General features: G+C 33.8%; 1 protein-coding gene across 5 annotated transcripts in view; it reads right to left on the bottom strand.

Moving 5' to 3' along the window:
* The window catches only part of LOC143225198 (SID1 transmembrane family member 1-like), a 201657-nt gene that overhangs the window by 108017 nt on the left and 68454 nt on the right, over positions 1-25186 (bottom strand). For 4 of the 5 annotated variants that reach the window (XM_076454195.1, XM_076454194.1, XM_076454192.1 and 1 more), the window contains one exon: positions 11509-11574. The exons of the other annotated variant lie outside the window; for it this stretch is intronic. In XM_076454195.1, coding sequence (XP_076310310.1) covers positions 11509-11574 — 66 coding nt within the window. The remainder of the gene's footprint in view (positions 1-11508; positions 11575-25186) is intronic. 5 annotated transcript variants of the gene reach the window in all.

Raw genomic sequence — 25186 nt, 5'->3', positions numbered from 1 at the left:
AGTCATAGGCATCGTGGTCCTTGCCTCCACAACGAGCACATGTCAGGGAACCACGACAAGATGTCTTTGAGTGGCCGAATCTCTGACATTGGAAACATCGAAGAGGGTTTGGTACGTATGGCCCGAACCCTGCAAATGAGATAACCTGCCTTGATGGTGGCAGGTGCACGTGGTGAAGTAAATGTTAAAACGAGGGTATTTGTTGGCAGTGTAACTCCATCTTTGTGAGTGGAGATGTGCCTCACTGCAGAAACTCCTTGAGTGGAGAGACCAGCGAGAATCTCTGACTCGGGAATGTTCTTCAAATCCCTCTCAACAATAACTCCTCGTGAAGATTTCAAAGTAGCATGGGGTGTAACCTCAATAGGTATATCCCCAATTGCCTTTGAATTCAAGAGGAGTTCACTGTGTTGGGATGTGGATGTTTCAACCAATATGTCACCAGATCGAAGTTTCTTTACTGACTTTGGAGAGCCAGCAAGTCCCTCTAGTCCCTTTTGAATAAAAAAAGGGGACATTTACCCTAAAGGTTTTTCCAAAAGAGAATGTAATATAAGAAAATGAGGTACATGTGTTACTAATGTCGAAGATTGCTGTTCTGAGTATTCAAGACGTGGTCGCTTACCCATTGACTGTTTTTTTACAATTTTATTTAAATTGTTTGGAGGATCCATAGGAAAAAGGAAAAAAATTTCGGTACCCACTGACCCCACCCACCATGGAGCCCTACAAGGGGATGCACTACAAAGTCATGCAAGGACAATGCAGCAACGCCAGGGTTTCGTGAGCACTATACCCAAACACCAGCATCAGGCACAATGTCCACAACACCCGTTGAGAACTTCCAACACTGGTACTTGGTTGACTCTAGCCCAAGTGGACCAGCCGATTGACCCAAGAGGGGCCACCCAAAGGCCGCCCGTCTACAGGAATTCGAGGCCAAAGTGGTGTGTTAGGGTTGGACCCCTCAACCACCAGGATCCTCTCCTCCCCTTCACAGGTCCCCACGCACGGCAAACACGTGGGTGAATGTTTAGATCCCAGAGAAGGTAACCAGATAAAACAGAACCTTCTCTGGGAGGTCCCCTCACCACGTACAGGAATCCACACCGAGGGGACTAAACTTTTTAGATAAGATAAAAATATAACACTTGACACATTTAACAGCATTGCTTCTGTATTCAAGCAGCTCTTGTTTCTTATGAAGCTATCAGTTTAGGGGATCTCTAAATTATTTCACAGCAGCCTTTGAGAACTACTTGCATTTGAAGCTCTCATTAAATCATCAAGGAGTTTCATTTTAACAAATCCAGTATCAACTTTTAAAGGTTTTAAAAAAAATTAATCTGTCAAATCAAGGTTTGCAGTGTGTTCAATTTTATTTTAGATTTGTTCTCAAGTAAGAAATCTTTCCAATAAACACTGGCATGGCAAGTCATGTACGCAGTCATGCAATGCAGGAGTAAATTATCATCTGGAAATGTTCTGAGAAAGAGTTCAATTTATCCAGTAACTGAGAGAAACAACTGTTTTTGGGATCAAGAGATGGGAACTAACAGCTTCACAAATACTGTTATGTAATTTCAATTGTGTTAGGCTTTTCTGCACACTCACATGTGTTTTAAGATTAGGTAGTAAAGATAAGTATTCTTCTGCAACACTAATAATCTCTAGCCATCAGTTATTGCTAAACTTTGACAGAAGGTTTGAACATCCAGTCTCACTTTTGAAGTCATTAGCTTTTGTCACAGAATCTTTTAAAAAAAACAGTAGAACTCTACCAAAGCTTCTTCAAATTGCCAATTAACTACTCTACACTCATCTCTAAGAGCATTTAGTGTGAAAGCCATAAGATCCAACTTCAAACAGAAGTCTTTCTGGATTGAGTCTGTTTTCCTCCATTGATAATGTTTCATATAATTTCGAATTAGCACTTGGGCCATCCATAAATATCTGCAATAATTTCTTAGAAATGAGGCCTTAGATGACAGGAACAGCTAGTTGTATATATATCAATGATAGCAAAATGTCTTAAAACTCCAATTAACAAATCTTGTGTAGGAAGTAAGTGACTTTTTGATTTTCTGCTTCATTATGGAAATTAAATATGGAGCTAATCTATGTACAGCTAAGTATGATGCATTATCTTCTCAACATGCAATTTCATTGTCAAAGAACAAGTTCTTCAAAACGTTCTGTAATCCTTTTATTTGAATGAAGTTATTTGTGCAGACTTAATTATGAACCTATAATAATATCAGTTTAATGGTTTTTTCTACATTATAAATTAAATTTAGATCTAGTTAATACATTAGGCCTATGTACTAACATTAGACATGGTAGATTCTATGATTAGTTGTTATTATCTAATTCATGAGAATGATTTAAGATCTAGCTTATGCATTTGTACCTAGAAACCTTGTAGAATATATTATGCAAAATTATAACTTCTTAATACAAATATTTGTATTTTTTTATTTTATAGCCAAACTTGAAATATGCAAGAAAGTACTTTAAAAAATCAGCTACTCACACAGTTCCAAGAGATCAGTTAAAATGCAGTTATGTTATTAAACATGATCAACATGTCAGACAATAATGTGCACATGGAATAAGATTCCTTTCAATTTGTAATTGATGTTTGCAAACTGTTTACTTATCTTTTTAGGTCAGCTCATTTTCTAAGTTCAGAATTTTTCATAATATTTCTAGGCCTCAAAAGGACATTTATAAATTTAAAAACTTTTCAAGGATTTCCAAAAGAGCAGAAATTCTGCCTCCAAAGACCTTTGTCTAAAAAGCTATCAGATTAACCACATAGAAAATTATCAGAAAAAAATATATGCCTGCCAAAATAACTTAATTCCTAGATGAAAAGGTATTGTTTCTTTTGAATTGATGTGTTTAATAACTGTACTGTTTATATCTTGAATCTTCTTATATACCACATTATGAAAATGAAGACAACTAAGGTACAATGCAAATCTACTGAAACCTCATTCAATTGCTTTATCTTGTTCACCGATATCCAGAAAAAGAAGGTAGGATCAAGCCTTTCTTAGAAAGTGTTGGTAAAAACATCATGCTTGCTTAATCAGAATATAAAAAAAAATTGTTCCTGGAGGCTCAAGCAATCTCAGGAAAATAAAACTACCTTGAACAATGTGACTATGGCCCAAAACCTAGGTGAGAATTGAAAAAAATTGGTTATATCAAATCTTTCATAAAATAGATCACTACCAGATCAATGAAAAATAAATTGTATTTGATAGATTTTCAATTACCTCAAGATACACTTATTTAAAACCTTATATGATCTACTGCACATTTTACACCTATCAGTTAAAGTAATGTTTTTATAATCATATTGTTTTTGTATTTTCCCATTTAGGACTGCTAAAGAAACTTATTTTCAAGTGAGCAGAATCTGTCTGCAATCAAGCAATTACCTGTTTTCTTACAGGAATAACAGAGCATTTAGTCAGCAAACTGAACTCTTTTTGTCAGGAAATGAGGTAGTAGCTGAAGGTTGTCATACCTTTTTCTACATATTTCCTGTTGCCTAACCAAGGTTATTAATCATTATTTGTTAACTGAGGAACTGAAGATTACTTGCTCAGTTTTTGACTAGTATTTCATTTGTTTACAGCAACAAGAACACTTTTAAGCTTTTGCATCCAATTTCAGTGAGTAATACAAAGTTACAGAGATTTTATATTCTTTTACAAGTCAAAAAAACCTTTATACAATATTTCTTACGTTTACTATTGTTTTGACTTTGTGTGAATGCCCATAAGACTCTCATGGGTTCTTAGGTTTTGTTAATTTTTGCCTTAAGCAAACAAAGGTATCAGTTCATTTCACAGTTAAGCATGAAGCAACGTATCTGTTGAAATTGTTCTGTGTGTAAAGTAATTTTTAAGCTTTAATTATGCTATGTAACACAAATTTTGTTTATGGATAGTATGTGTTATTTCTTAATTTCTTATGTTGTAAATGTAAAGAAAATGGCCATTATTTCCTTCAAACTTTGCTTTTCTAACCTGGATAATGAAATTTAGAAATTAACCTATTTTCAATGTAAAAATGAGCAAATCTGCACATTTTCATTCACATAAGGTCTGAATGAAACAGCATATAAATCCAGATTTACATGTATTTATACAAAAATGTTTAGAACTGAGTAGTTTTTTGAGACTTGCAACTGTAATGTAAATCACTTTCACATATCAGCTCCCATAGTCTCCCATAAAGTTTTTGTTATACGGCCCTCAATAGCAGATGTTCAAAGTCCAGTATATTTTGGTGGAAGCACTCACCTTGCTTCACTGAGTATGCTCCCAAGTTTCCCTTGAATTTATCAGAAAGTGTCAAAGATATGGACTTTCAGGTACATCCTGCAGCCCATTTTTCCATAGTTCTTCACCAGAGCATCAACCGGTTCCACATAATTTTCGGCCTTCTGATTGCCCAAGAAGCCCTCAACCACTGCAACAAAGCTGCTCCAAGCTTTTTTTTCCTTCCAACTGAGCTTCTTGGGAAATTCTGTGCACTCCAGAATCTTCTTTATTTGTGGCCTAACAAAGACACCAGGTTTGATCTTTGCCTCAGACAGCTCAGGGAAGAAGTCTTGAAGGTAGATGAAGGCTGCAGACTCCTTATCAAGAGTTGTGACAAATTGTTTCACAAAACCCAATTTTATGTGCAATGGTGGGAACAACACCTTCTGGAGGTCTACTAATGTCCCTACTGTCCCAAAGGCAAAGATAACAGGGAAACTTGGTAAAGCCTCCTTGGAGACCCAGTGTTTGTCTTGATCCCCAACAGGCATGCTGAAATATGCCTTGTAGGCTTCACACATTTTAGCAGGTGCTGTCACAGAGTACTTTTCTGCTCTTGTCTTGATAAACTGGCCACATACATAGCAGAATGCGTCTGGAGAATGCTTGCAGCTTCTTGATGCCATCTCTGATAAAATCAGATAGATCTATATGTTCACTTAGGCAGCTAGAACTAAACTGAAGTGGTGAGCCCTGTATATATATATATATACATATATATATATATTACTATTGAAAGTTCTGGAAAATACTAAAAGGTTCTTGAAAATTATTGTAAATTCTACAACATTCTAGAAAGTTCTTGAAAATTCTCTATCAGCTACTCAGCAGTGAATCTACCTGGAATGTTTTGGAAAATGGGCAAAATTTGAAGAAAAAAATAGGTCTTTTTCATTTGCTTTAGGCAAATTGGGAAATAACACTTTCTGCCCAGGAACAAGAAAAAGTAAAAATTTTATTGCATAGTGTTATTGTGGTAAAAAATCCAAGTTAGAATTTTGGTAATTCTGATAAAAGATACTTCACAAAGTCATTTAACAATGTTTTCAGTGTTATCAGTTAGTCAACACAGAGAAAATCTTTTGGCATGTTTTGAAAATGTTATTGCAAATGTAGATGAGGATAAGGGTGTAAATTTGGTGTGAAAATACTTATCTCTCTAAGTGTATGGATAAGTTAACAAATTGGATAGAAGAGTGGCTTTATGGAAGAAAGCAGAGTTGTTGTAAATGAAATTCAGTCAAACTGGATTAATGTTGTAAGATTATATATCCCAGGGCTCAGTCTTAGAACTATTGTTCTTTTTTATTTACATTAATGATGATATCAAGGTCTTGGGTGATGCTGGCTGTGAAGAGAATTCTGCTTCTTTACAAAATAATTTGGATCATTTAGAGTTGGATAAATGAATGGCAGATGGGTTTTAATTATAATATATGCAAGATATTGCATGTGGGTATTTATAATTTGGATGGGAATAACCTTAAAAGTGTTGTGAAAAAAAAGGATATTGGTGTAATGGTTGATCAGTCTCTTAAGCCATACAAACAGTGTGCTGTTGCTACTGGTAGGGCAAACTGGATTTCAGATTATATCTACAGAAATACTGAATGCAAATCTAAAGAAGTCATAATGTTGTTCTATAGATCACTGGTTTGACTACATTTGGAGCATTGTGTTCAATCCTGGGCTTCTTGCCTTAATAAAGACACTGAACTGTTGGAAAGGGCACATAAGAGTGTTACTAAAATGGTACCTTGGATGGAGGGGTTGTAATATAAGGAGAGATTGAGATTCTTAAAATTTAGTCTTGAAAAAAGATTAACAGGATATTTGACTGAAGTGCTTAAGATCATGTGTGCCTTGTAAAACATTTTTATTATGTTATTCTTTATTTTACTTATTCTCATATTAAATAACCTAAAAAGATACCTATTTTTACGTTACAGTTACTTTTATAATTATATATAAAGAATAAACACGAAAAAAAGAAGAAATAACAATCAATCTTCTTTTCTCTTGCTATTGATTGTCATACAGTGTTAACCCTAACTTTTTTATACAAATCACAGTATTTCACTTAATAATTTAATTAAATAATGGACCAAACAATACAGACTAATAACATGCAAAAAGTAGACAAATTACCTTACCTCTAAAAATAATTTCTGGCTTTCTAACTATGCAACAAGGGTCATTACAAATTCATTCAAGTTAGTCATTAAGTTTCTAACAAAAACACTGCTTGTGCTCCCAATGAAACTGAAACTTATCTGTTCAAAAATTAATGTTATATAACATATCATTTGATAAATGAAAACCTTAATTATCTACAATTATATGTAATATATAATTAAACATAAGAGAGAACTATTAACAAATCTAGAGAGAGAACGTGACAGATAGGTGTGGCAAGAAGGGTCTAGTTTTCTATTCAACAGCTCTGTATGTTTTGTTTGTTTGTTTGTTTTATGGATTTTGTGCAAAGCTACAAGAGGGCTGTCTGCACTAACTTTCCTGAATTTAGCAGTGTACGACTTGAGAGAAGACTAGTTAACACCACCCACTGCCAGCTCTTGGGCTACTCTTTCACCAAGAAATAGTGTGATTGTCCATTGCATATAACACCCTAATGGTTGAAAGGCGAGTATGTTTCGTGTGACAAGGATTTAAACCTCCAACTCTCTGATTATGAGTCAAATGCCCTAACCACCTAACCCTGCTGGGTGCAATAGCTCTGTAATCAAACAAAACTGAAGGCTAAAATAAATGTGTCTGAGCAGCAATGATTTTATATAGAATAATTTTATTTTAATTTCATACTCTTTTAAGAGGTGGTGAATAAAATAGGATAGATGACACACTATGAGAAAATGTGTCATGTGTCACACTAGATGAAATTCACAATTTGTTTAATAGTATTGCCTTGTAGAATTAAGAACTTAAAATTTATATAGTATTAAGTTGTGGATTATTAGTTATTCTAATTAGTACAACATAAATAAAAAGTAGTTGAATAAATCTTTGAATGTAATACACTACAACCTTGTTTCATGAGCAGTAAAGGATACACATGGCAACAAGGTTGATAGATATATGAATGACAACAGCTGACTTTAAATTTTTATTCAATAGGTTTAGTTTAGCTTTGAGGATGGGACTACCAAAATAAGTATTTATTTTCTTCAATCATCAAAAACCCAAAACTGCATAAGGCTTTCTTTCCACAGCTTTGCAGCAGTCTGGTGTGATGTTTAAAACTATCATTAACCCCCCTTTGGTTCTCCTGTCCATCCTGTCAAAAACAAAATTAATACTTTCATAGCATTAGCAGTAACAATATAAGGAGAATTTAAAATTTTTTAAAATTAAATCATGACATCTCAAAACACAGAGGATACTGGTGGAAAAGCTCTCCTCAACAGGGTATGATCTGTCTCTTTTAATGCTGAAAATAATTGTTTCAACCTTATCTTTATCACATCAGCAAAAGATTCACACTTAGAAATGCACTGCTGTTACATTTTGAACGTTTTCCTTATATTCTCAAATTAATGATTATTACCTAGGTAGTGAAAAAGAGACCCAGGTCTAGTCTAATGAATTAAAGTTACCTCAGATTTCAAGTATGCATGCAAATCTCTAATATATACATATTATCACTTGCTACATTTCATTGTCAAGGGTTACCCATCCTATTTGCCAGAAACTTATGTTAGGCTAAAAGGAAAAAAAATAACAAGAAAACAATATGATAAAATGTTCAGCAAAAGTACACCCTACCACTCTCCCTTTACTGATTACATATATTCGTAGTTTGGCATAAAGCTTTTTGGTAAAACCTGAACAACTTCATTAATTCTGTCAATAACAAAGTTCTTGCATTGTAATTAATGAGAATCTCACCTTCTGTGGCTGAGACAAACAGTTTATAGAATGCCTAATTGAATTCAAGGATTCTGGAACTTCTATGTAGCTAATGAGTAAATTGGTTGTATTAGTGATGATGCATTAAATAAAATAAAACAAGCCTACTTGTCTTGACATTACATCCACTTTCTGGAATTTACCTGTTTTTTAATACTGTTATTTAAAATTTTTAATTCAGTTTTAATTTCGATGCTGGTAAAGTGCAGTTGCATTTAAAAGAAATCAACTGCACTGAATAAACATAATGAATGTCCAAAATAAAATTTACTTGAATTGGAAAATAAAATTAATTTAATTTTGGCTATAATGGTATACTTGAGACACTTGAACTTTTCTTAAGTTAATATACTTTCCTACTGCAACTGGTTCTTTTCAAAATATAGCATTTAATACATATAATTCAATGATTTGATAAAGAAATGACTGCTGCCCTAAATGACTATGAAATGGACCACTTCCAATTTATTTTGCAAATATACAATTATGTAATAGTAAGGTTATTTGCAATAGTCCATTTATTCTAGTTCATTGTCTACATCACAGAATAAATGCAGTTTGTTTTTGTGTATAGCAAGAAGTTTCTTGTATTCAAACATTCTTTTGAACAATGATCTAAACTATAGACAAGTTTAAATGTAATAGTGATTACAACTAACAATGGCTTTGCAACTTGAATTCAAACAGTTATTGGTTCAAAATACAAAGGAAAAGCAATATCAGGTTATTCTGGCACAATCAAAAAGTGCCACATAGGTTAGTGTAAAGAAAATTATCATTAAATCTAATTCACTTGAACTTACTTTTGCTCTAAAAACTGATATGTATGGTTGATATATTTCTCTACAATAAAAATCTTTGCTTCAGAGGTAGATGATTTTGACAATTTTGAAAGTTGCAATTTTCAATGAAATTCAGCAGCACATCCTGGTGGAGAGGTACTATTTATTATTACTTTGAGTTTGGGTCACAAGTTATATTACTCATTCAAAAAATGAAAATTAAATTTTTGTAAAACTCTATATATTTGGATATCCAAGACAAGTTAAATTCCAACAGAATGAATGTTATATCTTAAATTTTAAATGAATATTGCAATTAAGCCTATATATCTGTTGATTGTAAGAATATCATTTTTTTTTAAAGTTTTGTTGAAACCAATGTTTTCATAATTCTACATTGGGAGTGTTTGTTCTTTAGTTTCCTGCCAAGTTGTGTCCTAATCATTACAACTGGAAAGAAAATTTCTTCTTCAAAATAAACAACAGGAAATGAAAACCACTGAAATTACTTTGAAATGCAATGTTTCTGGCCAAGATCCTTCACCAGGTAGTGTCTAAAACAATTATAAAAAAACTAAAGAAATTAATTCACATAAAAATAACAGAACAAAGGAATGAAATATACATAGAATTGTATTTTCATTCAAACACTGTAGACAAAATACACAATATAGTAAAATACAGATAAATGAGACACCATAAATTAATAAAATAAATGCATGTAAATAAAAAATGTCCAATCAAATAATTCAAAACAGGAGGAAAGAAATACAGCAAATTTACTTTAGATAGGCATTAAACTACTGTTCAGAAAAGAAAAAGGAACCTAAGACATAGGTATAACATTTAGGTCACAGTAAACAACTGTTAAAAACATCAACAAATACTGGAATGAAACACTAAATGAAATATTTTGTTTTGTTTTTTATTTTTCCTAGAATATAAATAAGTTGTTGTTCATTACATTCACATTAGAAATCAGATGTGAAAGTTAATGTTTTTTAATGTTTACCATCACAAAGATGATGAGAAACTTACTCATTGCTATGGCTGTTAATAACATCTTCTGTGTTCAGGAAGTTTCACCAACTTTGTGATCTATCTCATTAATGAACATACCACACTTGCAAGAACTACAAATTATGTAACAGATGAGAAATTTGGATAGATGTGTGAAAGACTTTTTAATCATCTGAAAACATTTTTCATATTGGTATTTATCTGTAGAAGTTGTAATTTTTTCAAGATTTAAGGCCAATAAATGTGTATAATTTTTGACATTGAAGAATTAATGTCTGTCAAAATTTTTAGGGAAGGCAGTCTATAATTGTTGAGTATTTAACAGCGCAGCAGTGTCTTTTTAGTTAAAATTTCTATAGTCAGGTATATTACAATTTTTGAGAAATTCAGATAAATATTAATTGCTAACAGTTTTCAACTTCAAACTTTTTTTTAAATTATAGTCTGCATTATGATCACTTTCATTACTTTTTCATTTGGTTAATTTTATTCTATAATGATAGACAGAATAAAAGACAGCAGAAGAGACTTTCTTCATCTTTCAAAATAAATGTTTTGTGTGACAAGAATCCCTTTCAGACCTTCTAAATGGATATTCTTCTTTATAAGTAATGGTGTCTAAGCAAGCCCTCATCTCACTCTACTTAAACCTCTTCAATCTTGACTTGGGCTTCCTTTGTAAAATGTTAGATATAACCCAGAACAGGTTGGAAAGATATATATATATATATTGTGGCTATGAATAGACAAATGTAATTGAAAGAAGTACTTTCTGGCTGGCCCTGCTTGTTTAAAGAGTTAGCTGTTAAGACACAACTTTCATCTACTCATAGAAGGTAAGATCACAGAAAGGTAAGTGTTGGCTTTGCACATTTCAAGTTCCAAAATTATTTTATTTTGGAAAAGCTTTCACTTTTATTTGTTTGGACAGCAGTTAATACAACAATTTTGAAATGTTATAATCATAGGAATTGTAATGGTGGACTATGAATTTACTAATAGGTAAAGGTTAACATAACTTACATAACATTTAGTTCTTGGAATAAAGTTTATGATGTTATATGAGTACAGCTTTATGGAGCCAATTCATCATAATTATGAACAAAATTTTCATAACTGAATTTAGGCAATCAAACACATGGATGTTTTAGGAACATGTTCTATGTAGAAGGGGAAGCTAAACAAATATGCTGTAGAAAATATTTGCTACTGAAAGTTTGTCTATCAACAAAATTACAATGGGCTTGTTCTGAACGTACATGTGTATATGTATTAATGTATAAAATGTGTATGTAGATATGACTCAATAACATTTAATTTTAATAAAGTATCATTAATAATTTTAAGTCAAAACCTGTAACTATATCAACCCAAAATGTTGGAATTTTTTTACCCTTAGCTTCAATTCAGAAAACATAGCTTTAAAATATTACAAATACCTGTTATACTTCCATAGTTACGCATCTTTCGTGGTTGACTAGTATATGATGGACTATCACTTCCCTCTAGCCAAGATTTAAAATAAAAAAATTATATAAACAATTAACTTAAAGTTAATTCATTTACCATCTAATAATCATATGTAGATTTTCACACAATTTAAGAAAAAAGAAACAAGTTTCTCAAATGTACATATTTTCTGTACTTGTCTGTTATTTTACTGTCATAAAATTATGATGGATTTGTTTTGTATATGGGTTCCTGCATAAATACATATCATCTGCCCCTATTAACATCCTTATGTTTTAGAGAACTGCAACATTATTAAAAACAATATCACTGGGGACCAAGTTCTCCATTGATACAGTGATATAAGTGGAAGTTGTATTCCAGCAGCATAAGTGGATGTCCTACATATAATAAAATTTAATGTATATCACAAAATATAATACAATACAGAAATTAATAAAGAATACATGAAAATAAATAATACATACCATAATACAATATTAACAAAAACAATGGTTTAGCAAACTCAGGAAAACTAACCCAAGAGGAAAAAAATGTTTTTTTTTGATAATTTCTTCTTATTTTTTACTTTCATTTAATACTCATTAGCCTTTCAATGATACAAAAAAAAATGTAATTGAAAATGGAATTAATATGAGGGGGTCAACTTAAGCTTTACCTTCCAAACTAGGGTGTTTTTAATGTAGAAACAAAAATACTTTTTTGAACTTGTCAGTTTTGTGTTCAAGAAATCTGGTAACCATTTTGCTATGGATTTGCTAAAACATACACATGTTCATCTACATATCTGTACACATTAATAATTTTCATTATAACTTTTGATACAGCACATGTATCTTCAGAAAATTTGATATATTTTATTAAAGATTACAAGTTTTTTGTAGACAAAAATTCAGATTTTTTAATGAAATATTTTTACTAAAGATTTGTGAAAATAGTCTGTTTAATAACTAGTCTGAGTGCAAAGTGATTTGATGTTATGATTAAGAAAACTGTTTTTCATCCCCAAAAGATCAAATATTAATTGTATAAACGTTTATTAACAAATTATGTAAATAACAATGCAATATAATATCACATGACAAGGAGAAAAAGAATAAATTATTGTATCTGGAACATAACTTTTGAAGGTGAAGTAAAGGACATCAAAATGGTGTATTTGAAATTGTGTTAATATAAAATACCGATTCAAATTATTAATTACCAGTTACTTCAACATCACTTAAATATTTCTCAATAGTTTTCATAACAGATGTTCAATATGATTTCCACTGGTAGTCTTCAACATCTTCAAACTTGTTGACACATGCCATACAGTGTGTGTGTGTGTGTGTGTGTGTGTGTGTGTAACACAGATTCAGTTATTACCAAAGTTGTGTCTTCTTCATGTTTTATTTAAATATTTTATAACTGTGTGTGATTCTTTAATCATACTTAGTAAATAATTGGTAAATACCTACATATTAAATTGGTTTTCATATTAACATTAACTTCATAGTTAAGTGGTACATTTTAAGTTTCAGCTAATTGTTCTTTGTAAAGATGGTTTTTATTAAAGTCTGAAATAAGGATTCCATTTGTGGAACATCTTGTACATTTTTGTCTAACACATCTTCAATGCTATTTATACATTTAAAGATGGAATAATTTTTTTGCTTCTTGAAAGTTTTAAATAATTGACCTGTTAACCTAAAGTTTCTTTTTTGGTTTCTCATATATTAATGTAGTATTTTTAACTAACATTAAATCTTTGTTAAACTTCTTAAGTGCTCTATTCACTAAATTTTTTTTCAACAACTGTGTTTAATTACTAACAATTCACTGCTTAAATCTTCCTTTCTTGAACATATTCTCAAAGCTCAATAATGAGATGTATATATGCAGATATTTTTCTACCCATAGTCCTGTAGTAAAATGCAGAAGACTTGTTACAGTTATCAAGGTACACATATGCTTCATCAAGTCACTACATACTTCCACATTTCCTTGGTTAGTTACCATTCACACAGTTTTTACAGTAGACCTTTACTAAATATTTCAAAGAAACAACACATGTACACAATATTTCTAAACAGAGATCCTTTTTAAATTGTGTAATTTTGCCAAGGGCATGTAGATGACTCATACCACTGACATCCAATTTCACGGATTCTCACCTGTTACAAAACACTTTGCCTTATTTACTATAGTTTGGGTAAGACTGGTTGTAGGTATTTTTATGGATGATTCATGTGCCCTGTGTTGTTCTACATTTCTTTGTTTTCTAATGCTGTCAAATACAAAGGATTCTCCTGTCTTTGAAATTTTAAGTCCTTGACTTTTACATATCTTTATGATCTAAGTGTATGAATAACTTGAGTCAGAAAGAGCTATTTCATATCCATCTAAATAGTAATTAATTTTTGGTCGTATCATATTACTTATTGCATGCCTACCAATTTTAAAACCTATTTCTTGTGTCAAGTTAACATCAAGTGAGTAATAACTTAAAATACAATAGCATTTTGCTTTCTTGATTCTTTGAAGGATCTGTTCCTTTACTTTTAGACTTTATTTCAATTATTTCATCCTGAAAAGTTTTTTAAGCTAATGTTCATACATATTTTTATCCTTATTTTAAAGTACGTTCTCTTTCACACCATGGTAACATTTAGCTAAAAGTTCAAGTTACCCAAGAAAATTGCAATTGTTACTTATATATAGGTATCTACAGTTAACCAAAAGAGAAATATTATACGAAATAGAATAAGTAATTCAAAAAGGCTCTTTTACTGCTGACTTAATGTTGACAGAGTGCACTATTTGGTAAGCACAAAATCTTTAATGTTTGAAAATAGTAAATGTCATGAAAGCATTTCTTTTTCAAATTCTTTGGATATATATATATATATATATATACACTGTCACAGTTAAGCAAAAGAGAAATACTCTATGAAGTGGAATAATTAATTCAAAAAGGCTCTTCTAATGCATATTTTCCTAGTGACTAAGTGCACTGTTTGTTAAGCATAAAGCAATCTTCAATATCTTAGAATAGTAAATACCATGAAAGCATTTCTTCTCCAAATCCTTTAGACACATCTACACTACCAAAAGAGCAATACATTTTGGTCTTTCATGATACAAAGCCCTGGATGATAATACTGACTGAATTGTCAGAATCACAAATTACATATTTTAAAGTTGTCTGAGTATATTTCAGTATGAAGACTTTTGTGAATTTTCCATTTCAAAGAGATTATCAGAACACAATACACATTATTACTATTATTATGGTGCTAACTATTTATGCAGTTAATTTCATCCATATTACAAACTGATTTTAACAGCAAAAATTTATCTAATGGTACTTTTAATTTTTTGTCAGATTATTCTCTGAGTTTTGTTTTCTTTCTCATTAAAACTTCTGATTTAAATGTCCATTTTTGCTCTGAGGAACATATTAGACAATCCTTTGCTTGATCTTAATCTGTGGTTTCAGTTAGGAATTAGAATGTCATAAGTGAAAAAGGAAAAGCCTTAATGATGAAATGCACATTTTTTACATTGCACAATCTTAGTAAAAAATTTTGCTTTTCAATACTGGTGAAACCCCAATGGTGCCGTTGAAGCCAAAGAGGTATAATAAAGACTTGAAGGTGGCTGAAGTACATTCAATGACCAGTCTTAAACAGGTAATTTGTATCTCTTTCAATGTTATATAGATGCATAATATTCAGATGATTATCATCAGTGCATAATGCAGGATGAAGATGATAACGTTTGATAAAACATAAAGAGGTAACATCCTTCAGCTCTAATACACTGAAAGTTTCATCAGGATATAATGTCTTTTGCACCTCTGGTTGTCATGATGTTAATGTGACTGGTGAAGTTTATTATGTTTTATAAAGGCTACTTCTGGTGCTTCAATCTTTCTTCCAGAGGGATGACAATGCATGCAAAGGAAAATTATGTTTTTCTCCTCATCAGCATGTCTGTTGTTGAGTGTGCAAATCATGATTGCGCTTTGGCACAAGAGCTGACCATTCCCATGTTACTGCATTCATTACTCACCCTGGTAAATGATTGTAATATCTTACTTTCAATTTCAGCTTTGATGATGATCCTATATGATCACCAGCTTCCACACTTCACTTTCAATATTCTAATATTAGTGTAGCTATAATCCTAATTCCTTATGTCACACTAATGCCTAATTACTAATAGTAATATACATTTGACAAGTTTATTGAATGATTCCACACATTTTCCAAATATATAAACATTGACATTGTTTTTGAAATAATTTCAACTATTTTCTTTTTGTTGATAGACACACATTCACCAACTGTTATAAGTCTACTTCAGCAATGCCATAAATCATATACAGCCCTTGGTTTCTAACCAAGCACAGCTGCAACTTCGAATGCCTTTGATAGCAGCAAAGTATATATTACAACAATGAGCAATTCAGAAATACCTCTTACATTCCTGATTTAGTTTAACTGGCAGTTTGGTGTTTCTACCGTAAAATTGTTATGTTCCCAAAATGTTTCCTAAGGACAGTGGGACTAACTACAAAAACATGGGATTGTCCTGGTATTATATATACATGATTATTTCTATTTAAACACAGTTTAATTGTTGCATCTAGTTATTTTTAGAAGCAATAATTTAATGCTATCATGATATAAAAAGACTGTTTAATGTAGGTATTATTTATTTATTTTGAGAGTAAATATTTCACAATTGTTTAGCTTCTGCATAACAACAGAATTACAAGTAATTAATTTTAAAGTAAAAATTATGGGGAGTTTAGTTAAATAATTCTGTGTGAATTGTACAATGTATTTATAATTCATTGATGTTGAGGCTATCAAACATCACATCAAATTTACTGATGATGAGGGTGTATAGATTTCTAGAAGGTAAGTAAACAATTAGGTGATAAATATATAAATAGTGTGAGATCAGTGGGAACAACAAATAAAAAAGTGAAGTCATGAGAAGCAGAAGTTTGGCCAAAGAAAGGTTAACTGCCACAGTCCTAATGGTTAATACAGGTCTAACAATTAATATGTTAGAGTAAAATTAACAATTTTAAAGAGATAAGAAGTACATATTTTACATCAAAGCAAGTTCTAAAGCAACTTAATAGATTGAGTGCACTTTGTCAAGACAAACAGATAACATCTGAAGTATGAGGACTAGACAATTACAAGAAAAGCAGTATACAACTACTGTAATTGTAAGTGAATTATACACAGAATACTAGTGTAATATAAATTATAGTAAAAAAAGTTCAACTTGTCAACTGAATTTCTAAAGCAATTGAATAGGCTACATGGACTTTTGACAAGAAAAAGAGAACTATATATGTAGTGTTTATAATATGCCTACAGTCTCTATAGTGCAAAGAATTTGTTGTACACCTGTTTAACTAGTTCAAAATATATATAACAATGTTTAGGAACAACAAGGGACCTGTTAGCTCATCTGGACTGTCCCTTAATCTCTAAGTAGAACTAAAACTATTTTTAAAGAAATAAAGCCAGCCCTTACATTCATATATGTAACAAACTTCTTTAAAATTCACTCAATTTTATGCCTCCACAACATCCTAAAGCAACCCATTCCATAGGCCAACCACCCTATTTGAAAAATAAAATTGCCTTACCTGAAGATGGTTTCTACTATGCTTAAATCTCTATTTGGTCCCCTAGTTCTATATTTCTCACTGTTAAGCATAAAAAATATTGATGCATCAACAATATCAATTCTTTTTGCAATCTTAAACACATCAATAAGATTTCCTCTAACTCTACATTTTTCAAGAGAAAATTTTAAGGATCTTTCTCTCTCCTCATATGGCAACTCTTCCATCCAAGGTACCATTCTGATAACCCTTCTCTAAGCTCTTTCCAACAATTCAATGTCTTTCATACAGTAAGGAGCCCAAGACTAAACACAATATTCAAAATGTGGCTAACAATGACATTATAACTTTTTTAAATTTGTATTCATTATTTCTGTAGATAACCTAAAATCCTATTTTCCCTACCATTAGCAACAGCACACTGCTTGGACAGCTTAAGAGACTGATCAACCATTACAACAAAATCCTTTTCTTTCATGACACTGTTAAGGTTATTCCCATCCAAATTATACTTATAATTCAAATTATGAATACTCACATGCAATATCTTGCATTTATTATAATTAAATCCATCTGCCATTTATTTACCCAACTCTCTAAATGATCCAAATCCTATTGCAAAGAAGCAGAATCCTCTTCCAAGCCAGCATCACTCAAGACCTTGGTATCATCAACAAATAGAAGTAATTCATTGACCACACCTTCATTTATGTCATTAATATAAATAAAAAAGAACAATGGTTCTAAGACTGAGCTATGTGGTATATAATCTTACAACATTAATCAGTTTGACTGGTCAACCCTCTGCTTTCTTCCATCAAAGCACTGTTCTATCCAATTAGTTAACATATCTCCCACCCCTACAGAGATGAGTTTCTTTACACTAAATCTACACCCTTACCTTGAACTACATATGCAATAACATTTTCAAAGCATGTCAAAAGAATGTGAGGCATGCTTTACCTTTAGTGAAACCATGATGACTATCTAATAAAATTGAAAACTTTTAAAATGATTCTGCAAAGTATCTTTTATCAGACTTTCCAAAGTGGAGTGTGTGATGTTTGTTTATTTTTTAATTTACTGTCCAGAAGTTACAGATACCTAATGTAGAAAAATCCTTCACTCAACACACCCATATACTTACTTAATATATGCTGCTAAAAAATATATTTGATTGACAATTGGTAAGCCACAACCAAGATTTTACAGTAGTAAGTGGTGACAGAAGAAAATGTGAGTGACAGCAGAAATTAGTAGGCCTATAGTAGTGGTAATAGTATGGAAATTACAATTATACTACAGTGTGCCCCACTTTACAACAAACATGCTAATTTTGCTTGTTTATGAAATGGGATACACTGCAAAGGAGTGCATGATCATCACCAGCAACCAACAGCTGAAATCTCAAGATAAAGCAGCATGGGATATTTTTACAAAGATAATGCTGGTAAGAAAAAAGAAAAGAGCAACTGGCACTATGGATAATGTTGCCAGAAAAAAAAAAGACTCACAAATACTTATCACATTCAATACAAAAAAAAAAAAAGTTTGAACAGTGCATGGCTAATGGTCAGCCTCAAGTTATCAAACAGATTAACAATGTTAATTGTGATAAGAGCATGTGACAAATATTAAAAGATACCAAAAATCACAATATGCCATTATGTGAAGGTTATATTGGGAACAAGAAAATGAAGGTTCTACAAGACACTTGGTGCAGTAGTGAGAAACAATCTAGCAACTAATGATCAGATGACAAGTAAGTTACACATGTGTAAGTGATAACTGATGGGACAGCAAGAAAGTAATCAACGAACGTTTACATGGTTTGGTGATAGGAAACATATCAGATAATAGAAATTTGGAGTGTAAAATGTGGTAACTCACTCAAGCTATAACTTTAAGTAAATTATACACAGAATACTAGTGTGACAGAAATATAAAAATGTAGTTCAACTTGTCAACTAAAAATCAAAAGCAACTGAATAGGCCTAAGTGTACTTTTGAAAAGAAGACAACTATATATAGCATTTATAATACACCTATGATCCCAATATGGTAAAGAATTTGTTGTTAATCTGCATAATTAGTTCAATATATATATATATATACACACACACACACACACACACACACATAATAATTCTGAAAACAAATGAAGTGCATACTGTTCATCTACTTTAGTATATATTGCTAACAAGTCACAGACACCTACCCCAACACACCCATATACTTACTCAATATATAGCACCTGAAAAGTAAGCTTCATTGACAGTCTCAGGTTTGGTTATGTAACTGTTCATGAATCATATGTTGTGTAGTTCAATTGTTGTGAACTTGCAATTGTTGTATTATGTCACTAGAATCTTTCATTTTAAATGAGTATTATTGCATCTTACCAATTCATAGTATGTGGAATGTTTAGGCCTTTGTTGGATAATAAATACATTTCTAAATTGTAGTTCAAGATATATTTATATACACTGCTGGCCAAAATCTTAAGGCCAATGAACATAAAGAAAACATATGCATTTTGCATTGTTAGACTCAACCACTTATTTGAGTAGAGCTTCAAGAGATGAAAATAAGAAAACAGAAAACAAAAATAAAAAAAACTTTTTAGCATTTAATAGGGAAAATGTGAACACTATGAAATTAGTCTAAATACTAGCTGGTCCAAGGTTTAAGACCATACTAAAACAAAGCCTTAATAGGTTTTGATTGATTGATTTAGTGTTTTATGGCACAAAGCAGCTAGGCTATCTGCTCCAAATGTCCGGTAAAAAGGTAAAAATAAAGTAAATGTAGTAAAATGCATAAAAGGAAATGAAGGTAAAACAAAACATCACTGAAAAACAGAAAAAGTATAAAACCAATGTTGACACCTAGACTACAATGTTAAGAGAGAAAGCACAGTAAAAGAAGTTGTAAAGTACTTACTCTAGCAAAATGGTAATAAGCATAACCAGCCAGGAAGACTAACAGGTAAGTTCAAGAACCACCGTCAGTCACCTGAAGTTGGCCTTTCCAGTCCTGGTTCCGGGTTATGTGTCATAGCAGCCATTATCAAAATGTAAAATAATAGAAGTTTTAAAAGACACATAGCAAAATCGTAATAATGAGTAGCCAAATGTCCAGTAAAAAGGTAAAAGTAAAGTAAATGGAGTAAAATTTGTAAAAGTAAATGAAGGTAAAAACAAAACAGCAATTAAAACAGAAAATGGCATAAAACCAATGTTGACATCCAGTCTACAAAGTTGTAAAGGACTTCCTGTAGCAGAATGGTAATGATCATAACCCGCCAGGAAGAATAACAGGTAAGTATAAGAATCACCGTCAGTCACCTGAAGTTGGTCTTTCCAGTCCTGGTTATGTGTCATTATGGCCAGTACCAAAGGGTAAAAGTAATAAAAGTTTAAAAGACATGCAGCAAAATTGGAATAACAACTCGCCAGGATGACTAACAAGTAGTTCGAACGGATAGTTCAACCAGCAGCGTTAGTCACCTGAAGTTGGGCTTTCCAGTCCTGGTGTCGAGTTATTTAATGTTCTGGCCATTTTCCAATGTCAAATTGAACTAAAGAGAATGAAACTGTGAAAAGAGAACTACAATTAAAAAGGTGTAATGAATAAATATCCAACACTTAAATGAGATTTAAAAGATTAATGGCCAGTAAAAAACTAAAAACTTTATCAAGGTTGACAGTGCCACCATTACCAATAACACTGTCCAATGTTACAGATAAACCCTGGGAAAAAACATGTTTAAAATAGTGCCATTGTTGAGAGTCATAACGATGGCAAGAAAGTAAAATGTGGCTGATAGTGATTTGAGTGTTACACAAACTACACATTGGTGCATCAGTTCCAGATAAAAGAAAACAATGAGTTAGAAAACTGTGACCAATGAGTAGTCTAGTTAGAACAACTTCCTCCTTCCGAACTTTATGGAACCTAGATGGCCAAAGCCCAATAAAGGGTTTTATTTGAAAAAGCTTGTTGTCGCGTTGCTCACTCCAAGTGGACTGCCAGCTGGCACGGAGCTGAGCCTTGAATACAAGACCATAGTCCATGTATGGAATAGGCACAGTGGTGATAGTGCCAGAGCAGATAGATTAAGCTGCCATGTCAGCAAACTCGTTCCCGCGAATACCAACATGGCCTGGTATCCAGAAAAACAGGATAGAAGTAGCAGTTAATGAGAAATGGGCCAGTCGGTTTTGAATATCAGTGAGAACAGGGTGTGAGCCAACATGTAGCGATTCCAGGGCCTGTATAGAACAAAGCGAGTCAGTATAAACAGTGCAGTTGGATACTGCTCAGCTTCAATATGATCCAGGGCAAGAGATATGGCATACAGTTCAGCAGTGAACACAGAAGATGTAGAGGGGATTCTAGGCGCAACTACCAAACTGCAGAAAAACATAGCAGAGACCACTGATTTATATGATTTGGAACCATTTGTATAAATGGGAATGGAATGATTGTTTGAAAAATGTTCATTAAATAAAAGACGGTACATCCAATCTGGAGTATCTGCCTTTTTCATATGACTGAAAAAAAGGTCACATTTGGGGGCTGTAATAAGCCATGGTGGGATGGGCTGACCTGTGGAATCTGCAATGTCATCCAAGGACAGACCCAATTCATCCAATTGCGCCCGAATGCGAAGGCCAAATGGCAGATAGTCTGTTCTGAAAAACTACGGCCCACCGAGGAAGGAAAACACATTCCCAGGTGGGATGCTTTGTTAAGGAACGAAGTTTCAAAGAATATAGTAAAGATGGTTGCAAATGGCGAAGGTGCAGAGAAGGTTCATGAGATTCAACATATAAGCTTTGAACTGGAGAGGTACGGAAAGCTCCAGTGCAGAGTCGAAGTCCTTGATGACGAATGGGGTCCAGCATCTTTAAGGCCGAGGGTCTGGCAGAGCCATTGACCATTGATCGATAGTCAAGTTTTGATTGAATAAGAGCACAATATACCTTTAACATTGAACATCAATCTGCTCCCCAAGTGGTAGAAGAGAGGACACGGAGGATGTTCAGTGCACTTGTGCTTTTGACCAGAAGCTGCTTTAAGTGTGGTATAAAGGTCAGCTTAGGGTCAAAGATAAGCCCCAAGAACTTGGTCTCAGGGGCCACTGGCAAGGAAACTTCACCGATATGAAGTTCAGGATCAGGGTGAATACCCAGTTGGTGGCAAAAGTGCATGCATACGGTTTTAGAAAGAAAGAAATTAAAGCCGTTTGCCATAGTCCACTTCAGAACACGATTGAGGGCAGTTTGTAGTTGCCATTCAATATATCTCATGTTTGACGACTGACATGAGACGTGAAAGTCATAGACATACAGCCCATTCACAATAGTGAGAGGGAGTTGTTCAGTAATGGCATTTATCTTTATACTGAAGAGTGTAACACTCAAAACACAGCCTTGAGGGACTCCAAGTTCCTGTACAAAAGAACGGGAAAGTGTCAAACCCACACGAACTTGGAATCTCCTGTCCATTAAAAAATTTTTAATAAACATGAGTAAATGGCCAAGGAACCCATATGTATGGAGGTCTTGCAAAATGCCATACCTCCATGTTGTGTCATAAGCCTTCTCAATGTCAAAGAATATTGATACAGATGTTGGCATTTGAGAAAGGCTTCTCTGATTGATGTTTCAAGAAGAATTAGGTGGTCTGTGGTAGAGTGCTGTCGTCGGAACCCACACTGGGTGGGTGAGAGGAGATTGTTTGATTCGAGGAACCAAACAAGACGAGCATTAACCATCCTTTCTAAGGTCTTACAGAGACAGCTCGTCAAAGCAATTGGACGGTAGTTTGAAGGAATCTTGGGATCTTTCCTGGCTTAGAGAAAGGTAAAATAAAGCCTAGCACCAGGCATGAGCAAAAACATTCTCCTGCCAGATCCGGTTAAAGTCAATCAGAACGACATCAAGAGAAGCAGGAGATAGATGGTGCAGCATGTCATAATGAACATCATCAGGTCCAACAGATGTACTGGCAGACCAATGAAGGGCCATTTTCAGTTCCACCAGTGTAAAGGGACAATTATAGTCAAAGAAACAGTCAGTTTCGAAAGGAAAGAGGTGAACGCTCTGCCCGAATCTTGATGGCCAAGAAGGTGGAGGAACAAGCAGAAGTGCTAGATACCCAGCAAAAGCTTTCACCTACAGTATCAGCGATGCTCCAGACATCAGCCACCTCCTGACCATCAGAGAGTAACATCAAGAGGAGGACAGAATTGTAGTGCCCATTAACCTTTCGAATCCTGTCCCATATGATCTTGGAACTGGTGGTAGAAGATATGCTAGTGGTGAACTTAATCCAAGATTCCCTCTGACTTCGACATCTTATCCACCTAGCATGTGCACGGGCCCGTTGGAAGGCGACGAGGTTTGAAAGTGTGGGATATCTACGAAAAGTATCCCAGGCCCGTTTTTGAGCCTTCCGTGCTAAGTGGCAAGCAGAATTTCACCAGGGACGAGGATATCGTGGAAAACGTGTCGAGGTTTTAGGAATACACTGAGCAGCTGCTTGTATAATACAGCCAGTTACTGCTGCCACACAGTCGTCTATTGATGGCTGATTTACGATGGCAGGATCAAGTTTTGCAAGAGCAGTGAAAGTGGACCAGTCTGCCTGATCCAGCTTCCACCGGGGCACACGAGTAAGGTGGCATCGACCACGACCAGTCTCTCTTAAAAGGATAAGAAAATGATCACTGCCTAGTGGATTACTTTCAACCCTCCATGAAAAATGAGAGAATAATGAAGGGGAGCAAACCGAGAGATCAATAACGGTAAAGAACTGACTAGATGCATGAAAATAAGTGGAAGAAGCAGTATTGAAAAGAGAAAGATTGTGATCAGAGCGACCCCTCTCATCAATAGCAGCACTTCCGCAGAGGGGATGATGTCCATTAAAGTCCCCCAGGATTAGAAAAGGAGACGGCAACTGTTCAACAGGAGCATCAAGTTCTGATTGATCATATGTCTCTTTAGGGTATAGGTAGAGAGAACAAACAGTGATGGTATGACCCAAGGAAACACAGATGGCTACGGCCTCCAAGGGTGTGTTGAGTGACAAAGACAGGGTGAGCACATGCTAATCAACCAATAGTGCCACCCCTCCATGTACTTGTCCATCACACAGCCTGTCATTTCTGTACAAAGAAAACTGCCAAATGGTGACTGTATCAGCAGGTTTGAGAAATGTTTCTTGTAAGAAAAGACATACAGGATGGTAGGAAGCAATCAGGGTAGAACGTAAACCTCGACAGTTCCATTGTATCAAGGTAACCATTTTTATGACGGGTAGACAAAGTGGCTGGAGAACCCTTCTGTTTACAACCACGTCTTTTTTCCTTACTGTCTTTAGTCGGAGGAGGTTTATCAACCTCCATGGATCCTGCCCTGGATCGAGTGGGCAGGTCTTTGTTATTGGAAGGGGTTTCCAGTGACTGAGGATGCGAACGAATGATTGTTTTGCCTCTTGGGGTGGGAGAAAAAGATGTATCGGAAGAAATGCCTGTATTTGAAACTGAAGGATGTGGATCTTGAGGTTTGTTGGAATGTATGGAAGGAACAGAGATGGGTGTGGAAGTCGATTCATCAACCTTTTTAACCACGGAGGTCAAAAGGCTTTTCATTTGTTTTGAAAACGATTCTCTTGGAGGCACAGAGAGATTTGTCTGCACTCCCACTGTAGTTGTGGAATGAAGTGCAGCAGCATATGTCCGAGATGGAGTGGTGGGCAGCAATATCCGAGCCTCAGGATAACTAATGTTATGTATCGTTTTCAAACGTTGCACCTCTTCTTCCTCCAACCATTTTGGGCAAGAATGAAAGTAGGAGGGGTGAGAACCATTGCAGTTGATGCAATGTGGGTCCATGTCACATTCATAGGCATCATGGTCCTTGCCACCACAACGAGCACATGTCAGGGAACCACGACAAGATGTCTTTGAGTGGCCGAATCTCTGACATTGGAAACAT

Source organism: Tachypleus tridentatus, chromosome 9 (genome assembly GCF_004210375.1).
Source record: "Tachypleus tridentatus isolate NWPU-2018 chromosome 9, ASM421037v1, whole genome shotgun sequence".
Taxonomy (NCBI): Eukaryota; Metazoa; Arthropoda; class Merostomata; order Xiphosura; family Limulidae; genus Tachypleus; species Tachypleus tridentatus.
Note: the sequence above shows the minus strand (reverse complement) of the source record. Positions and strands in the feature narration are given on the sequence as shown.